Genomic DNA, 17,873 nt, shown 5'->3' on the forward strand with positions numbered 1-17,873 from the left:
CCTTTATCCTGAAAGAGGAAGAAAGAAGGAAAGAAAGAAGGAAGCAAGCAGGCAATCTAAGGATAGGGGCCAGAGCCTGGGGAGCAGATGGACGATGGACATAAGGGCTTGCAAATGAGTCACATAGGGAACCCCAGCATTCTTGCAATCCTTATGTGCAATGAAAAATCCTTAATACAAATACATCTCCAAATCTCTGAATAATTGGATAAGAACTTCTTTAGAATTAAAAAAAGTTTCATTTATTTCAGACCTGGGAGTTCCATGTTGATCCTATGCCTGCCTCATTTACTCACACATATGCCTCCACGGAATTTGAGTTGGCAATAGGAAGTATTTTATTTTCCGGAGTGTCGCACTATTATGGACAGTCGGGTCCCCAAATGAAAGTGACTCTGAATGTGAAAGGCCATTCGTTTCTCATTTATTTTGAAGACTTTGAGTTTATTGGCAAAGAATGGGTAACCTCTTTTAATCTGATAAACAAAAGCCAATATTCACAGAATTGTGATCATTAGAGATATACTTTAGTTGTGAGAAAAGACACCAGACATCTGTTTTCCATTTTACCTTTGACCTATCGCTCCATTTCCCTTATTCCTAAAATTAAATATTAATGTAGCTTCTCTCTCATTCACAATGGAAGCCAACTTTAACTTGGTTTTCACTTGGTTACCACTCTCTTAAAGTTTCTCTTTTTAAAGTCAACGGGAACTTCATAGTTTTGGGGGGTTTGTTTGTTGTTTTAAAGATCTGATTTATTTATTCATGAGACACACAGAGAGAGGCAGAGACATAGGCAGAGGGAGAAGCAGGCTCCCTGTGGGGAGCCCTTTGGGGGACTCAGTTGGAGGATCCTGGGATGATGATCCCAGCCAACGGCAGCTGCTCAACCACTGAGCCCCCCAGGCAACCAGAACTTCATAGTTCTAAAATTAATGCCCTACACTCAAGCTGCCCTGTGTGTGACATCTTTTAAACATCTGCTGCTTTTGTTCCCACCCTACCTCTTCAATCTGCATTTTTCTCTTGGTTTTTGGTATACCATTCTCATTTGTCTCATGGTCTTTTTGACCGGCAATTCCTTCTTAACCCACTCCTTAAATGTAGGAGTTTCTCCTTACAGTAACATTAGTGCTCGCTTTAATCAGTTGGGATTAGGTTTAATGCATGTGGCTTAAATAAGACAGAAACTTCTTTCTTGTTCACAAAAAAGTGTATAGTAATATCTCCAGGAAGCCATCATCCTAATAAAAGGGTTTCATCTTCAAGTTTACCTCATGTCCTGTCAAACACCATGTTCTGTGGCAATCTGGAAGATAGAGGGAAGACAGAGGGAAATGGAGATCTTCTCTCTTTTAAGGAACTTTCCAAAATGTTCCATACAGCACTTTTACTTATGTCGTACCAGCCACGGCTTAGTCACATGGACATACCTAGTTTCAGGAGAGGCTGAGACACCTTAACAATACAAGACTACTACAAGGCTATCCTAATTTTAATTAGGATTCTATTAAAAAGGAGAATACATGTTGAAGTAGGCAATTAGCAGTCTTAACCAGACCATCCCTTCTTGCTCTGTAAGTGAGAATATTTTCTCTTTGGTTGATTTGACAATCACCATAGCTTCCATTAGGAGGTTGGTGGTAGCCTAATTTAAAACTTTGGTCCTGGCCCCTGAGTGCTGGGAAAGGGCTAGGCCCGCACCTCATGAACCCCGTGAAGGCCCCAGCACCCTTCCAAATCCCCTGCTCCCTGATGCCACTGCTGCCTCAATAAATCTGCTCATTTGCAAAAAAAAAAAAAAAAAAAAGTTGGTGCTCAGTGGTTGAGCACCTGCCTTTGACTCTGGTCCTGATCCGAGGGTCATGGGGTTGACTCCTACATTGGGCTCCCCACAGGGGGGCTGCTTTTCTCTCTACCTGTGTCTCTGCCTCTCTCTGTGTCTCTCATTAATAAACAAACAAATAAATAAAATCTTAAAAAAAAAATGTCTCACCTACCCCAGGATTCTACAGATGAGTCTTTAAACAATTTCTTCAAATATTTTTATTGTTTTATTCTTTTGCCTTTAAATATTTAATTAACCTAGAATTTATTTTAATATGTTATGAAGAACGTGTACTTTTGTTTTCTTCTCGATGGATAGCCAGTTTTGCTGGGACCAGCAAGTAAAGTATTCATTGCTGGTGGAATAGAAATGCCAATTTTGTCAAATAAAACAAATCTATACATAAACTCTCTCCTGTGCTTACATCACTTTGCTCATCTTTAAAGTATAGCTTTTCAGTGAACTAGTCTCCCTCTTACCCCACCCCCCACTTTTTTTTAGGCCAAACATTTTTTTTTCCTTTCAGTTTGTACTTCTTTTGTTTGTTCTAGGGGCTTCAGAAAGGTCTTTCTTAATTTTTAATTAGCTGCTTTTTTAGGCGTGAGTCATCTTTCTTTTTCCTACAACTCTGACCTCATGTGGAATAAGTGAGTCATCTGTTAACTATTAATTTTCAAGTATTTAATTACATAATATCCTTTTCTTTACTAATTACATGCTTTTATATATATTTTTAAGATTGTATTTATTTATTTGAGAAAGAGAGAGCAAGAGCGAGCCAGCAGGAGTGGGGTGACAAGCAGGGGGAGAAGCAGGCTCCCCTGCTGAGCAAGGACCCCCCCCACGTGGGGCTCCATCCCAGGAGCCCGGGATCATGACCTGAGCCAAAGGTAGATGCCCAACACTGAGCCACCCACGTGTCCCTTCTTATTTCATGCTTTTAGAAACAAATTCTACTTGTTAAATATTAATATTGTCCTCACTCACAAGTTCTTGTTTTTGTGTGTGTTTACCTATATATCTTTACCTGTCCTTCTGTTTAGAAGCCTTCCCTAAAATAATAGATGAATTCTGAAATTCAAATTTATTTTAAATTTACTTTTAGTTTTATTGTAGTCTCCCATTTAACTGTTTTTCCTGTTGTTCTTTCACTTCTAAACTGCATTTCTTAATTAATTTAGAAGGTGATGTTATAAATAATGAACTTTTAAAAAACTGCTTCTATTTTACATTTTCCTTAACATTTTTTGTTTGTTTGTTTCTTCTTTCCTGAACTTCTGCTGACTTCCTCGTGATGCTTTTCTCCTCTGACCCCATGCCTTCTTCCTCTGCAAGCTTTATTTAGGTTATACATTTCAACAGAACCCCTAGGTGAATGAATGAATAGATAAATGAAGGAGTAAAATGGACATGAACCTGAAGGTTTTGCCAGGAAAGCACATAGATTTTAGATATTCCTTCCAGTGAAGAAAATGCTGAATTTGGGCTTTTGATCCTGAGTAAGGAATGGAATAAATGTCCAACTGTGTTTTAATTTTACATCTAGATGATGAGTCTCTGGCAGTTAGCTTGTAGCTGTCCTTCATGTTTCCTTCAGCACGCTATGGTACGTGAAGAAGATGGATTAATTAATTGCTCTTTTCTTAATTGCAATTACTGTGTTTTATTTCTACCATTTCACACAAGGTCTGGTACAAAGTAATGACCCAATAAAATGTTTGTGAATTAACGAATCGAAGTGTTAAATAGAACTGTAAAGTTCATCCATTTCAACTCCCTCCTACTAAATGCACAAATCCCTTCTATTTCTGTTGATGTCATATTTAATCTTTTATTAAAAGAGATTATTCACATTTTGGTTCATGTGTTCTGTTTACGTATTTGCTTTCAGATTCTGGAAACCCTTTAGAATAAAGTATTACATTCCCAGGAAAAATTTTTAGAATACTTTTGATCAGTGGTTACTAGAGTTTCTTTAAAGGTAAGAACATTTTATAAATTGATTTATCTAGTGAGAAAATAGCAGCTTAGGGAGGTTAAATAATGTGATGATAAGGAGCACACCGGGGGATGAGGCTCACAACAGTATTCTTATAGGCTCAAACCCTATACGTTCCACACATCATTTATTATGAGTTCTCGGATGACGATACTGTAGTTTTAGATAAATGTAAGAATACAGTTGACCCTCAAACAACACAGGTTTGGACTAAGTAGATCTACTTATACGCAGATATTTTACAGTACTGTAAATATATTTTCTTTTTGTTATGATTATCTTCATGATAGTTTCTTCAGCTTATTTTATGGTTAATAATAGCGTATAACACACATACCAAATATGTGCTAATTGACTATTTATGTTATTGTTAAGGCTTTTGGTTAGCAGTAGGCTATTAGTAATTAAATTTTGGCGGAGTCGAAAGTTAAACTTGGATTTTCTGTTGTGTGGGAATCTGAGCTCCTTATCTCTGTATTGTTCAAGAGTCAACTGTATTACACATACCATTTAATTGTAATTATTTTCCCGATGTTATTGTTGCCCTAATTACATTCTGTCATGGATTCTCCTTTCAACCAATAAAATACATTTCCAATATAGTTGGTAGACATTAGGGAGGTAGTTGGTGAATCAGAACAAGACCCATGCAGGTAACTTCACTAACCTCAAGTCATATCTAGAAAAGCCTGAAAGAAAATGACACTATATTAATGTAAGTACATGTGGAAGGTGAGAATCATAAGCTAAATATTTTTTATACTTACGTAAAGTAGTACAACATTTACTATTTGCTGTAACAGCTTGAGAAGTAACAAAATTCAGATTTTGGTAGTGATGGATATTATAAAAGTTGCCTGTAGGTAACAAAATTTTCACAGAAACCATTTTGGGGATATATATTGTATCTATTTGCTCATTATTAATTCATCTATATCCTCTTTTTAATTGAATTTCAAGTACTTTGTAAATCTCATTTATGGAGAAAAACCCTGAATTAATTGTGGGTGGGGATGGCAAGAGCCTTAAACATCACAGAAGGCAGTACTATGGTGAGGGATTTGTACCTGGGGAAGAAAATGTCTTCCATTTCCACATAGTAAAAGCAACACTTCCCAACCATAGAGGCAAGAAAATTTAAGTTAACATTCCAGGTTTAAGCTAAGAAATACTCAGTTACTAGACAATGGTCTCCCTATTCATCACCTCATTGCTGAAGGTGCTACGTGCTCGTTGCAACATAGCATTCTGAAAAATATTTGCTAAATCCACCTTTGATTCTGTCTACAATAGGTCTATGACCTCAAGGTTGCAGGCCTGCATAAGCTCTTACAAAACTACTTAAAAGTATCTCCTTTGGAGAGATAAAGCAAGTGTAGCAAACAATTGGTGAATCTAGGTGAAGGACATAGAGGTATTCATTAAACTATTCTGGCAATTTCTCTGTAAGACCAGAATTTTTCAAAATAAAAAATTGTTGAGAAAATGAATATAATTCAGTCAAAAAAACAAAATAAAAAACTTATCACCTAGTGGTCACAGCTTGGCTGGGAGGAGAGAAAGGGTATAATGGTTAATATTGATTCCAGTCAAGACTATTTGCATAAGCATATGACTCTTTGAGTCTAACTATTTAGGAAATAAAATATTTGAATAAATGGAGGGTAATATCCTATTCATGATTGCTATCCTACACATGTAAGAAATGGTTAAGAATTCATATAAAAGATTATTTTAAAAAAGATTATTTATGCTGATAGAATATTAGCATTACGGTAAAGATATGAAAAGTAACTCTCAAGAGAAGATAGACAAACGGTCATTAAACATTTTAAAAATCTCTTACTCTCACTGGTAATTAAGATATTAAAATTAAGGCAATTGTCAAGATTTTAATTACAATATTCAGCATTATTGAGGGAGAAGAAAAATAAAACAAACACCTATAATTCTATCTGCCAAAGGTAAATTGATACCATTTTTCTTGAGAGTTATTTGGCAATATATATATTTTAAAACCTTCAGAACACCAACACTGGTGTTGGTTTTCCAACATTGGTTAGCTGTTTTCTTTTTTTACTTTTGTTTTTTTAAAATTTTATTTATTTATTCATGAGAGACACAGAGAGGGAGGCAGAGACATAGTCAGAGGGAGAAGCAGGCTGTGAGACTTGATCCCAGGACCCCTGGGATCATGACCTGAGCCAAAGGCAGACGCTCAACCTCTGAGTCACCCAGGCATCCATACTTTCCTTAGTTCCTAAATGCAGAGGAACTGGAAATTTACATCCCAAGTATATATATCTTCTTAGCTTTTTTACATACTTTGTCTTTTTTTCTTCAAGATTTTATTTTTTTATTCATGAGAGACACAGAGACAGAGGCAAAGACTCAGGCAGAGGGAAAAGCAGGCTCCCCTCAGGGACCCTGATGTGCAACTAGATCTCAGGACCCAGGATCACCCCCTGGGCAGAAGGCAGACGCTCAACCATGGAGCCACTCAGGCATCCCATCACTCTTAGTCCTAGAATAAAGTATGTTATGGTTCTCCTGCTGCAGTGTGGTATTAATAATTCCCAACTAATCTTTTTATTATTGTCATAAAAGTCACGAGTTAATCTTTTCTGAAACTGTTTTATGTATCCTAATTTGGGGACACTACCTTTATACTATATTCAAATTTGTGATGCTTGAATGTACAAAATCAGATACATAGCATTTCTTACCAAATGATAACTTAAGAAGGCTTACTTCTTTCTAGATAGACTTAGATATTACACATCATCCAGGGATGGTCTCTGTGTTCCTGCTATTTGCACATTAACTAAGAATTGACTATAAGCTTGTCTACTTTAACTGGTTTTTTGTTGTTTTCTGTGGCTTTTCTTGAAGCTTATTAGAACTTCTGTGAGTTCCTAAGGGTTTGAGCAAAGGTCTGAGGGATAATTCCTTCGGATTGGGCTCCTGCCACCTTCCCATCCTTGATCCAGTGGGCTTTTGCTATACTTGGTCTTGCTGTAAAAGTTCTACTTTTAACTATTTTCAGTATTAAGTTTCTGTGACTTCTTTGGAAAACGGGTTCTATACAGAAGAAGGAGGGGAGCTATCCCAGACCTTGATAATCATTGGATTTAGTCATCCAATATTTATGAATTTATAAAAATCATGTTTTCTGACAGGCTGATGATTCTGGAATCAAAGGTGTGTAGGAGCTCACCATTAGTAAAGGAGAAAGGTATGTAAAACATAAAAATTGGAGCTAAAGTGAGGCTTAAAAATGAATAATAATTTGTCAGATAGCATTGGGGGCAAGAGGCTATTAACAATGGAAGCATCATATAAAAGGGCCTGACATTCTCTGGGATGGTGGAAAATTCACTGTGACAAGAACGTAGATGTGTAGTGAAGGGGGCAGGAGACGGTGCTGGGACCAAGTAGCCAATCATTTTCACTCCTGGTCAAGGAATTTGTATTATAGCATTTAGATTAACAAAAGCTACATTAAGCAGGAGGTAACTTGGTCAGAATGTCCTGTTTTTAGGACCATATATGTGATGGTAGAGTAACAGAGTATAGGTAAGGGTGAGACAGAGTTTATGGGAGGGAAAACAGGTAAAAGTTGAAGTTAGATTTGATGAGGAATGAAGACAGTGAGAGCATTTCTGTGATAGAAATTAATAGCCTCTGCCTAGATGCAAAGGTAAGTGGACGAGCTTCAAGTAAGTTTCCATGAAAATCAGTGGCAGTGATGCTGCATTGGGGAAGAAGAATCTAGGGGTATGGGGTTGCCCAGGGCAGTTGGAGTCAAATGATGGAAGAATGGAAGATAAAGGAAGTATTGAATTGATATACTTATTTCTTGGGGAGAAGTTGCAAGAAAAGAAAGCCTATTTTTACTTTAGTTCTGATGTTACCACGTGAAAAACAAAGATCTAATTGAGGTCAATAGGCCGAAATTCCAGGGACAATAGGCAACAGCTGTTTCCTACCCCACTATTCCTCCCAAAATACAAATGATGAAGACCGGACCCTGGTTGTCCTACTGGGATGTCTGATCCCAAAATCTTGCAAAATGGCAGAGTAGTAGTTTTTCCATGGTGGAGAGTGAGATTTTGAATCTTTCTATGTTCAATGACAGTTTATTATCTATTTAAAGTTGTGATTGTTTCTGTTTTCTTACAAGTTCAAAGCCTAACTCATTGGTTATGTGGATTGCAAAATAAGAATACATTAATTTATTGTAACAGAGGCTGGTTTAATTAATACATTTTTTTGGAAAGTTTTTTCATGTGTGACAGATCTTAAGTAATTAGTCTTGATTTTTTATTTATTTATTTATTTTTTACAGCTTAGGAAAGTGTTCTTAGCAAATCAACAAGTCTTTTTTTTTTTTTTTTTTTTTTTTTTTTTTTTTATGATAGTCACAGGGAGAGAGAGGCAGAGAGGCAGAGGGAAAAGCAGGCTCCATGCACCAGGAGCCCGACGTGGGACTCGATCCCGGGTCTCCAGGATCGCGCCCTGGGCCAAAGGCAGGCGCCAAACCGCTGCGCCACCCAGGGATCCCCAGTACTTAGTCTTTAAAGTGGACTTCCGAACAAGGACAGAGAATTCCTCTTCCTAATTTGAAACTTTCTACAATCAACTGAAATTGAAATTACAAACACTCTTCACAATTACCGTTTGAGTTAGTTCTTGATCAGATACTATAAATGAAGAATACAAAAGAAACTCATGTGCCATTTTTAATGTCATTTAGCCTAAATACTTTTCCCAAAAAGTCACACTCACAATTCTTTGATAGTTTTAGGGAGATACAATGTGTGAAAGACTATTCCAATGACATAATATATAAAAACGTTGTTACATATAGAAGAATAAAAATAATCTATATTTTTGGGGGTTATTGCCGTGGGAAGAAGGGTCTGATCTTCATAGACATCTTCTTCATTGAATACCAGGACCCCTTCCAGTTCATCCATACCACTCCATCGTCTGTGCCATGTTTTGCCATGTCCCAGCTGTAATGTCCACCCCAGTAGTATCTGCCATTTGGATTGGCTGCATGACATCTATTATACCACCATCCACCACCATCTTCTCTAGCACACTGTTTTTTGGGATCTGCAGTTATCCTGAAAGGAAATGTTTGGGATTATTAGAACTGCAGTGCTATTGAGTTATTCTTTGCGAAGCACCTGCAGAAGAGTGCTGTGTGCAGTACGGGTTCTATAAGTAAAGTCAAACTAACACACAAAAGGCCTTCTCCACCCTATAGCAAGAAAGAGATGGGTTCAACTACATTTGTTTCTTTAGACTGACCTATCAGTTTTCAGCTCCACTAGTAGAAACCTGGAAAACAAAATGAAGGTTCCAACGTACACGTTGGAATATACAGATATAGAAATTTATCTAAATGCTCATTACTCAGAAGGCAATTGTGCTGTAGTTTGAGGTCTACCTTTTATCATTTTTTAAAAATATTTTCTTTATTTATTCATTAGAGACAGAGATAGAGAAGTGGAGACATAAAGGCAGAGGGAGAAGCAGGCGCCATGCAGGGAGCCCAAAGTGGGGACTGATCCTGGGACTCTGGGATCATGCCCTGAGCCAAAGTCAGACACTCAACCACTTAGCCACCCAGGCATCCCCACCTTTTATTATTCTATGACCTTGGGTAAATTACTTTGTCTCTCTAAACTTCATCTGTCAAGTGAGAATAATAATGACAACCTTATAGCAGAAATGGTTTAGAGTGACATATGAAGAGCTCAGTATGGTGGCTAAGACCCAGGAAGCACCAAAGAAATGATTGTCATTAATAACATGAGCTATCATTAATAGCTCCAATCACAGCATTTGTGGTGGCTTTTAAAGCAGGAGGGGGGAAGACACCATACATACCAGCCATCATTGTCTCTGTCGTACGTGCTGAAATACATGCTGTTGTGGATGGTCATGGTTTGGTTCTCTCCAAACAGTTGAGAAGCTCCTTCTATGAGGGCATTGCCAGCTGTTCCCTTATATTTGCTCACTGAGAGTTGGTATTTGTTGGCCTCATTCTGCATAGTGAATCCTCCATAGAGGGCCTTCACCTTGTCGCCTTTCCAGTCCTCCATTTCAATAAGAAGTTCCGTGGGTCCTATGTTGGTAAGCTGGCTAATTTTATCATTCCCAAGCCAATATTCACCTATAGGAAATATAAAATATAAAATCTCACCAAAAATAACACCTTTGGAAATTAAAAACTGCCTTTCTTCCCTTATATTTAGTTTTCACATTCTTTTTGTAAACTCCTCCTATCCTCCTAAAACTCCTAAAAATAGACTCCCAACACTGTGTTTTCTAAGCAGAAATAAAAAAAAAAACCTTTCAACAGGATGTTTTATTTTGTACTCCCAGTTTTTACCTGGTAGACCACAGTATTTTTTCCCATCGGCACTGGTTGCAATATTTCCAAATCCTTGTTTATATGGATCCCACGTCCTGCCAAAGTCAACGCTACCATCTTGACGGTTCTGAATCACTGTCCATCCTTTGGTTGAAAGAAACAAACATGCCACATATTAACCAATAACAAATAATCTCACTTTGAGGAGAATGTCTCAATTCCTCACCTATTTAATTTACTTTATGCTCACCTATTTAGTGCTTCAAAATGGATACAATAAAGAAATAAATATGAAAGGAAAACTTAAAATCTTTGGAGACTACAGACACTTTTTTATCTTACTCTAAATTGTGAATCATAGATATTTTACAACCTTTAGAATATCAGGTTAAGTTCCAAATCAAATGGCTCATTGTGAGTTATGTTAAAGCTAGGTCTTATTTCTTGGCGTTTTATGGTATCAAAATCATTACAGCATAATAGGTCAACCACTGCCCAACACTTACCTCCACTGTCTGTGGTCATATCACAGTATACTCTGTATGGTGTGATAGAACTGTGAGGCTGAATGAGATACATTTCAGATGTTTCACCTCCATTTCTAATAATTTCCTCACATTCTGCAAACATAAAATAGTATATTATATTCAGGGGACTACAACATAATTCCTTGGTCTTTAGTCATCAATTTTATAAGATAACTGATTACACAGGTTACTGAGGAATATTTTATTTTCGACATTTGAGAATAAATTATAGAAACTGAATTATCTTTTTACAAAACCAAACTCAGTTTTCAGCTCTATTACCCAAGGGGATGAAATAAGCCCTTCTCCAACCTTTATGTCCTAGGATATACATAACTTGCTAGAACACATAGGATGGGGAAACTCCTACACACACCTATCCAAGCAAGCATGTGCATTAGCCAGGTGGAGCTACCACCATGGTTACACTACATCCTGTTCATCAAAAACTGGCAAATACATTTGGCTAAGTCCGAACACGGCATGCTAGGGATATCTTCATGGTGTTGCTCTAATGTCATTAGGATTGGTTGGGGAAGAGCCACTAAGCGTTTTGAAGTTCTTTTTAAGAGAGGATTTATTCTGGAACCCTCTGGAAATATGTTTATTAACTAGTTACCTTTGCCAGACACCACCGGAATATTGCAACTGACTGTGCATGGAGTGCGGCAGTATTCCATCTGAGCTGAGACATCAGATTCTAATTTTTGTATTTTGCTTCTCAAGTTTTCCAAGATTGCACGGAGCACACGAAGGTTAGTTGGAATATTGCTGGTCACAGTCTCCTCTATATATAACTGGTGCTTTTCCAGCTCTGAGGAATATTCATTTATTGCATTTTCATTATCTGGAAAAAAAGAAATCACATAGGAATGGTAAACATTTTCTCCCAATAAAAAAAACTAGGAGTACTCAAACATATAGTTGTGATTTTGATTTGCTGAGAATAATCTAATAGACACGGAACTAGTCAGGCAATCATGATATGTAAATTGTACTTAGAGGAAATTATTTGGCCTGTGACATACACAAATTAACATAAAGTCTAACTATTACACTAGTAAGTTACTTAGGAGTAAGCTAAAACTTATGCTTAATAAAAAAATACAATAGGTTCTTTATTTCTCTGGTGAGGAGGAGAGGAGAAAGCAGTGTTTAGGCCTTCCATCTTTGAAGTTCAACATTGTGTGGATTGGATACACTTGATTTATTTATCCATCTCACATAAGTACTCTAGAGGCTTGAAATTTACAAGAGGGATGTCATGACACCTTTGAAAAATGTCCTGAACTGGATAAACTACTCACTGGGATGCCTACAAAAGGCTTACTCACTAGCTGATTCCTAACCATCCAGCCAACAGCATACAACATTCAGATCTCAGAGTTTAAAGATTTGGTAGTGCTATCTGCAATACAATTGAGTGCATCATAGATTACCCTCTTATATTCAAAACCTGAAGTATGAAATTTATAAATACTAAATTTGACTCTGATTATTGTCTTCCGATTCACAAATTTCTTATAGAATGAAAATAGGAACTCATGGTGAAATTTGTTCTCGTAGAAAATGATTCTAGCTAAGAAGAAGTGCTGAACGGAGCCTACATGGCAAGCTGTGGGTAAAGGTGGTTAAGTGAGAAGCTTAGAGTAATCAGGCTCATACTAAGAGCAGTGGGAGCTATTTGGACTCATCTAGAAATGTTGGACTTCCCAGAATCATGCATGCCCACAGCAGTCCAAGCAGTTCCAATTTTATAGGAGTATCAAAGATAAAATACAAGATATCTACCTCTTATTTGCTTCTGTCTGTTTTTCCACATGTCTTTTAGCAGAGTTATATACTGAAAGGTGCTAGAAGAGGACTGGGACACAGACTCCACATTATTATTTAATTCATCTATACTTTTTCTGATTGGCCTTTCCTGTTTTACCAAAGTATCTTGCAACTGACATCCTGTAGGACACAACACTCCCTGCAAACAAAGAAGATAGCAGGCATTAGATAAAGGATTCAGATTATGAGTATTTGTGGAAACAGCACACAGTGAAAATTCAACGATATCATTAGCCATTATATTAACTCGTAATTTAATTTTCTGTATGTCTGTCCTGAAAATCTAGAGTTCCTGTCATATTCCTATGAAGATTAAAATTAGTCCTTACCATAAAATAAATATAACTGGACTATGAAAATTTTACCATCTGACCAAATGAGGTGGGCAAAATACAAAGCTAAAAACAATATGCATGTGTCCTAATTTACTATCTTGGGATCATACTAAAGAAGACTAAGGAACCTTTAACCCAAGGCCCAATATGTTTTATAATTATTTCCAAAATAAATGAACAAAATAATGATGATGATGTGGGTCAAGGCAACATTGGGAAGCCATTGTGAGACCCACGGGACTGCATGGGAGACCCATCACGACAAGAAACATCAGTGCACTCACCAGATCTGGGTCAGCATGAAGACAGCCCCCAGCATCAGGGGCTTTTCTTTCTAATTTCTTTTGGCTGGCTACAGGTTTGACTGGACGAGCTCGATAGCCACCTCCACTGATGGGAGGGGGAGCAGGTCTCAGGCTGGGAGCCTCTTCCCTCTTCTTGTCAAGGGGCCGATGACCACGGGCATCCACAGTGGACTTCAGAGAAAGAAATAAAATGGAAAGTGTTATCATAGATATGACATGTAACTGTTCCAATACACTCAATTTATCATTTAGGTTATTGCATGATTAATGGTTTGCTTCTGGTCTATCAGGTGGCTAGTCTTTGTTGGTAAATAGGCTGCTTATGCATCTTCAGGAACGAGAGAAAGAAAAACTGCGTGAAAAGCTATTGCACCTGAGGGTGTTTTTAAAAACAAGCCTTCAATTAAAGCTGCATCAGATTATGAATAGTAATGACCTCAGATTCCTAATCAGATTCCTGATACATGGAATATATAAAATAGTAAGGCATCCACACTGTCAGAAGGAATAAATATTGTCAAGCTATCTGGATTACTAAATCCCTGTAATCATTGTTCATTATTTTCCCACGTTCAGTTTTTATGAATTGATTAATTTGCCTAACTCCTATATAATAATATTTAAGAAGCAATACAGATTTATTAAAAGTGAAATTTACTTGGGATTTATTTGTAATAAGACAATCTTTGACTCTAGCACATTTGAAGAGGAACAAGGTATTCTGGAGTCAGATGGCTTGGGTTCAAATCTTGACCCTACCACTTACTAGCTACAAAATCTTGGGCAAGTTACTGTATCTGTGCTCCAGTTTCCTTATGTAAAATAGGGATAATAATAGTAACCGCTGTATAAGATGATTGTAAGGATTAAATGGCATTTCATATGACACCATCCAAAGAGCACATGACACATAGGAAGTACTCTTTATTTCTATTGCAATAGCATATGATGGATACTATGGTTTAAATGGCTTCTCCACTAATTTCAATATTATTTTGTATCCACAAAATTATTTCTTAAGCCATTTTCTTGAAATTTCCTACATGATTTCTTTATCAAACACCATAATTTTCTCATATTTAAAATAATTCTCAAGGTTTATGGTTAAAATTATCTGCTAACTTAAAAATATGACATTCAAAGATAATGATGTGGAAAATATACAATGCAGTGTAAAAGTGTTAGCTTGGATTAACTATATTGTCATGTGGTCTTTGTCAGCAATTACACTTTTAGGGGCTTAATTACAATAACAATGACTAGATTTGAAGCAGAGGCTAAACTCTGCAGCTATTTTGTGAGCCTAGAAGTCATGCAATGACTCTATTTTGAATTTTACTGTCATTTATTCAAGCTAAAATAATACTTAACATTTAGTGAGAATACGGTAGGCTTTAAACCCAGACAAGTTGTCTCCAGATCCCCCTGCTTAATCACTATAGTATCGGGGTTAGCACGATTGGAATAAAAATAATAATATGTGAGGAGTTGGGGAAAATGTACATATTTCATGTGGTCCTGGTCTGTCCTACCAGGAATTTTATGAAATGTGATTCACTTGTTTGTTGCAAATCAAATTATAATAGAAGAAAAATATTTCCTTTCTATTTCAGAGTGACATTAGTGAAGTAGCGTTGACGGTCTAGCATTACTACACATGGGAGATTAAAAATATTTAAAGAAATTATATGGATATTTAGGTTCATAAAGATCATTTAGTGAAATAATTGAACTGGAAAATCCATTTGGGAGCCTAATCTAGTAAACTATCTCTGAAAGGATTAGCTTGTGAGTAGAAATGTTAAAGTGCTTAGCCAAGTATTTACCAAAGTTTACTCTTACACACTCTTTACATTTTTCTTACCTAATGCAATTAATCAGACAACTATCTTTTTATCTGTGTGATCTGATAATTAAAACAACTTAGATTTCCCTTCAAATTCACCAAATGATCAGAACAAATCACTTCCTTTAAGTATTATTGTGTACTCTTATTTCCAGTGTGACGGACTATGTTATATATGAGAAATTTGATCATTATTCGTTTAAGAATAAAATAATTTTAAGTATTTATCTCCCTCAATGCATTTCTGTATTTTTGTTGTCTTCAAACCCACAGAAATAAATCAGCAAAAATAGTAGTTGAGGAAAAACTGTTCTGCAAATGAATAAATTATACTGAACTATGTTTCATAACCATTAATAATAACAATAAATATTACTTATGATTTAGATTTTCTCACTTGAAAAAAAACCAATTATTTCATTTTCTATCACTGCACTTGGTCTATTCTGTTTTTAGATTAGTTTATAATTTTCAGTCATAGGTCACCAATATATTTCAGGAGCTATATATTACTTTCCTTCACCAAACAATAATCTACCATAGCTTTTTTCTTTTAAAATACTGCTTTTTCATTACTTTATAGTCTGCAAAAATCTCATATTTGTCCTTATAGTTGCAATAACATATTGCTAGAACTAAATCAAAATCACAGTACTCAGGATAACAAGTGAGAAAAACTATCTTACCACAATTCTCTCTTCTTTATCCTGGGAAAATAAAGGTAAAGAAACAAAAAACAAGACATTATTATTTGGTTTTTATGTAAGAAATACTATGTAACATTCTTTAAATAAAATGACAATAAATGACATTGACAATGAATGACAATGACATTCTTTTAAATAAAATAAAATTAGCTGAGATTGACATTCAGCTTCATAACTAAAATCAATGTTAATTTCATTAAAATATTCACATGATTACATTGTTATTTTTTATATTATAGTATTAGTAATAATATAAAAATTTAAAAATAGTCACCGTATCATAATATTGAGCTTGTGACTTAACAATAAAAACACACAATAGTAGCAGTAATAGATTCTTCATGCTTTTAAAATTTTTGAAGTTCCAGGAAACCATCCTTTGCTGGTGGACTTTACTGAGATCTTCAATCCTATATATAGCTGAGTCCTTTGTGAGGTATCACTTTAGCAAAGGTTACCTTTCTTAGTTAATATTTAATGTTTTGGTTCACTTGTTGGCTGAACCATTTTATCACTTAAGCAACATCTTCCCAGCAAGACTTATTTACTTGTCATACAGCTATTCTCTGTTGGCTGAATTTAGAAACACCAGAGTTCTTCAATTCATTTAATTGGACAATATGATGGAAAATTTGGACATTTCTCAAAGAGATGTGTATCACCTTTCCTGTAAATTAATGCAGATATTGCACAGGCTCACAAAGAATGTGTGAGGAAATAAGTATTTTTCATCTAAACACAAAAATCTACCTACTCACAAGAAATCCACCAAAACTGAGTTCACTAAAAGTATAGCACAACTGTTTATGCCTTGAGGCAATCAGGTAATTAAATTTCAAGAGGCCAATAAATTAAGAATAGTATTATATCATCATGTGTTTATCTTTTCTTTTAGACACTAATAAGAATAGTAAAATTTCAACTCATGCCTTATGCTCTGATAGACAAACCTCAAAAAGAAAATGTCAACTTCTTTTTGCTCTCGCTTCTTTCCACACTTTGTCTTTAGTAATATAAGTTAAAATGTTCAAAACACTGCTAAAATAATTAAGAGACCACAGATTCCTAAATCAAAATCATTATTATTGTGATTGGGCACATAATTAACATTTTATGTTTACATTACATTATTTATATTTTATAGAATATTATGTTGTTTATAAAGACAATGTTACTTTACCATTAGTGAAGCCTTCATACATATTTCAAATAGAGGCTCAGACACTAAATGTGGTCCATTTCCTATCATTATTTCCTGTAAGCCACCAAATTCCTGTCTCTCATCTTTTTATTTATTTGTTGCAATCAGGATTAGCAACTCCTACAAGAATCAATGAGGAACTCAAAGTCAACAACACAAATCCCAGCAAGTGTGTTGAAGAACTCAAAGTCAACAACACAAATCCCAGCAAGTGTGTTGCTTTGTAGTATTTTCTATGTGTGTATGTGCATTTGGTATGGGAAGTGAAACATTCTCATGACATTTAAAAAATAATTTTTTGAAAGATAGCAGGTTATCTGCTAAATCAGGAGAGTGTGTTTTCAATCGAAGTATGGTTGACATATACTATAATATTAATTTCAAGTATGCAATATATTAATTCTACAATCATATACATGTTAGGAAATGCTCACCACAGTAACCACCTGTCACCATACACAGTTATAATATTATCGATTCTATTCCCTATATTGTACGTTTCATCCCCATGACTTAGTTTATAATGCAAGTTTGTGCCTCTTATTCCCTTCACCTATAAATCATGCTTGGAAGCAGATTCTTGATAATGGTATGAGACCCATGAAATTACTTTCTTCTCTTGCCTGCAGAGATTGCATTCCCAAATTCCTTTAACTCAAATATATAGAAGCAAAGTATTGAGTTTTAATTAAGTAAATTGTTTCCCTGGATTTTTCCAAATTTGTGTACCATTAATTAGTACTGAGTAAATATTGTATTTTAAGATCAGTTTAGTTTTAATTTTTCTTAGAAGAATACATATCTGACCATAAAAGCAAATTATGTGTGTATTAATTAAAATAAGATGCGAGAACATTTCTCTTCAAAAAGTAGCTGTGTAAAAGCCCATTTTAATGAC

At 35.6% G+C, this 17,873-nt stretch overlaps 1 protein-coding gene across 1 annotated transcript; it reads right to left on the reverse strand.

Moving 5' to 3' along the window:
- Window positions 1–8,559: 8,559 nt before the first annotated feature.
- FGB (fibrinogen beta chain) lies at window positions 8,560–16,185 on the reverse strand. The gene is made up of 9 exons (XM_055336237.1): window positions 16,049–16,185; window positions 15,754–15,774; window positions 13,201–13,392; window positions 12,537–12,720; window positions 11,365–11,592; window positions 10,725–10,838; window positions 10,237–10,362; window positions 9,732–10,017; window positions 8,560–8,962 (listed from the first exon to the last, which is right to left on the reverse strand). Exons 1-9 carry the CDS (start codon window positions 16,148–16,150, stop codon window positions 8,731–8,733), a joined length of 1,485 nt encoding a protein of 494 aa, XP_055192212.1. The 5' UTR covers window positions 16,151–16,185; the 3' UTR covers window positions 8,560–8,730.
- Window positions 16,186–17,873: the final 1,688 nt, after the last annotated feature.

The sequence above is a fragment of the Nyctereutes procyonoides genome, unplaced genomic scaffold (assembly GCF_905146905.1).
Source record: "Nyctereutes procyonoides isolate TBG_1078 unplaced genomic scaffold, NYPRO_anot_genome, whole genome shotgun sequence".
NCBI lineage: Eukaryota > Metazoa > Chordata > Mammalia > Carnivora > Canidae > Nyctereutes > Nyctereutes procyonoides.

Excerpts from the sequence above, each read along its gene's own strand:
- FGB (XM_055336237.1), bottom strand. The coding sequence starts at position 16,150 with ATGGTTTCCTGGAACTTCAAAAATTTTAAAAGCATGAAGAATCTATTA. Across the intron at positions 11,593-12,536 it reads CAGACAGAAGCAAATAAGAG|ATAATGAAAATGCAATAAAT; the intron begins GTAGATATCTTG and ends CTTTTTTTCCAG. Across the intron at positions 10,839-11,364 it reads TCCGGTGGTGTCTGGCAAAG|AATGTGAGGAAATTATTAGA; the intron begins GTAACTAGTTAA and ends TTATGTTTGCAG.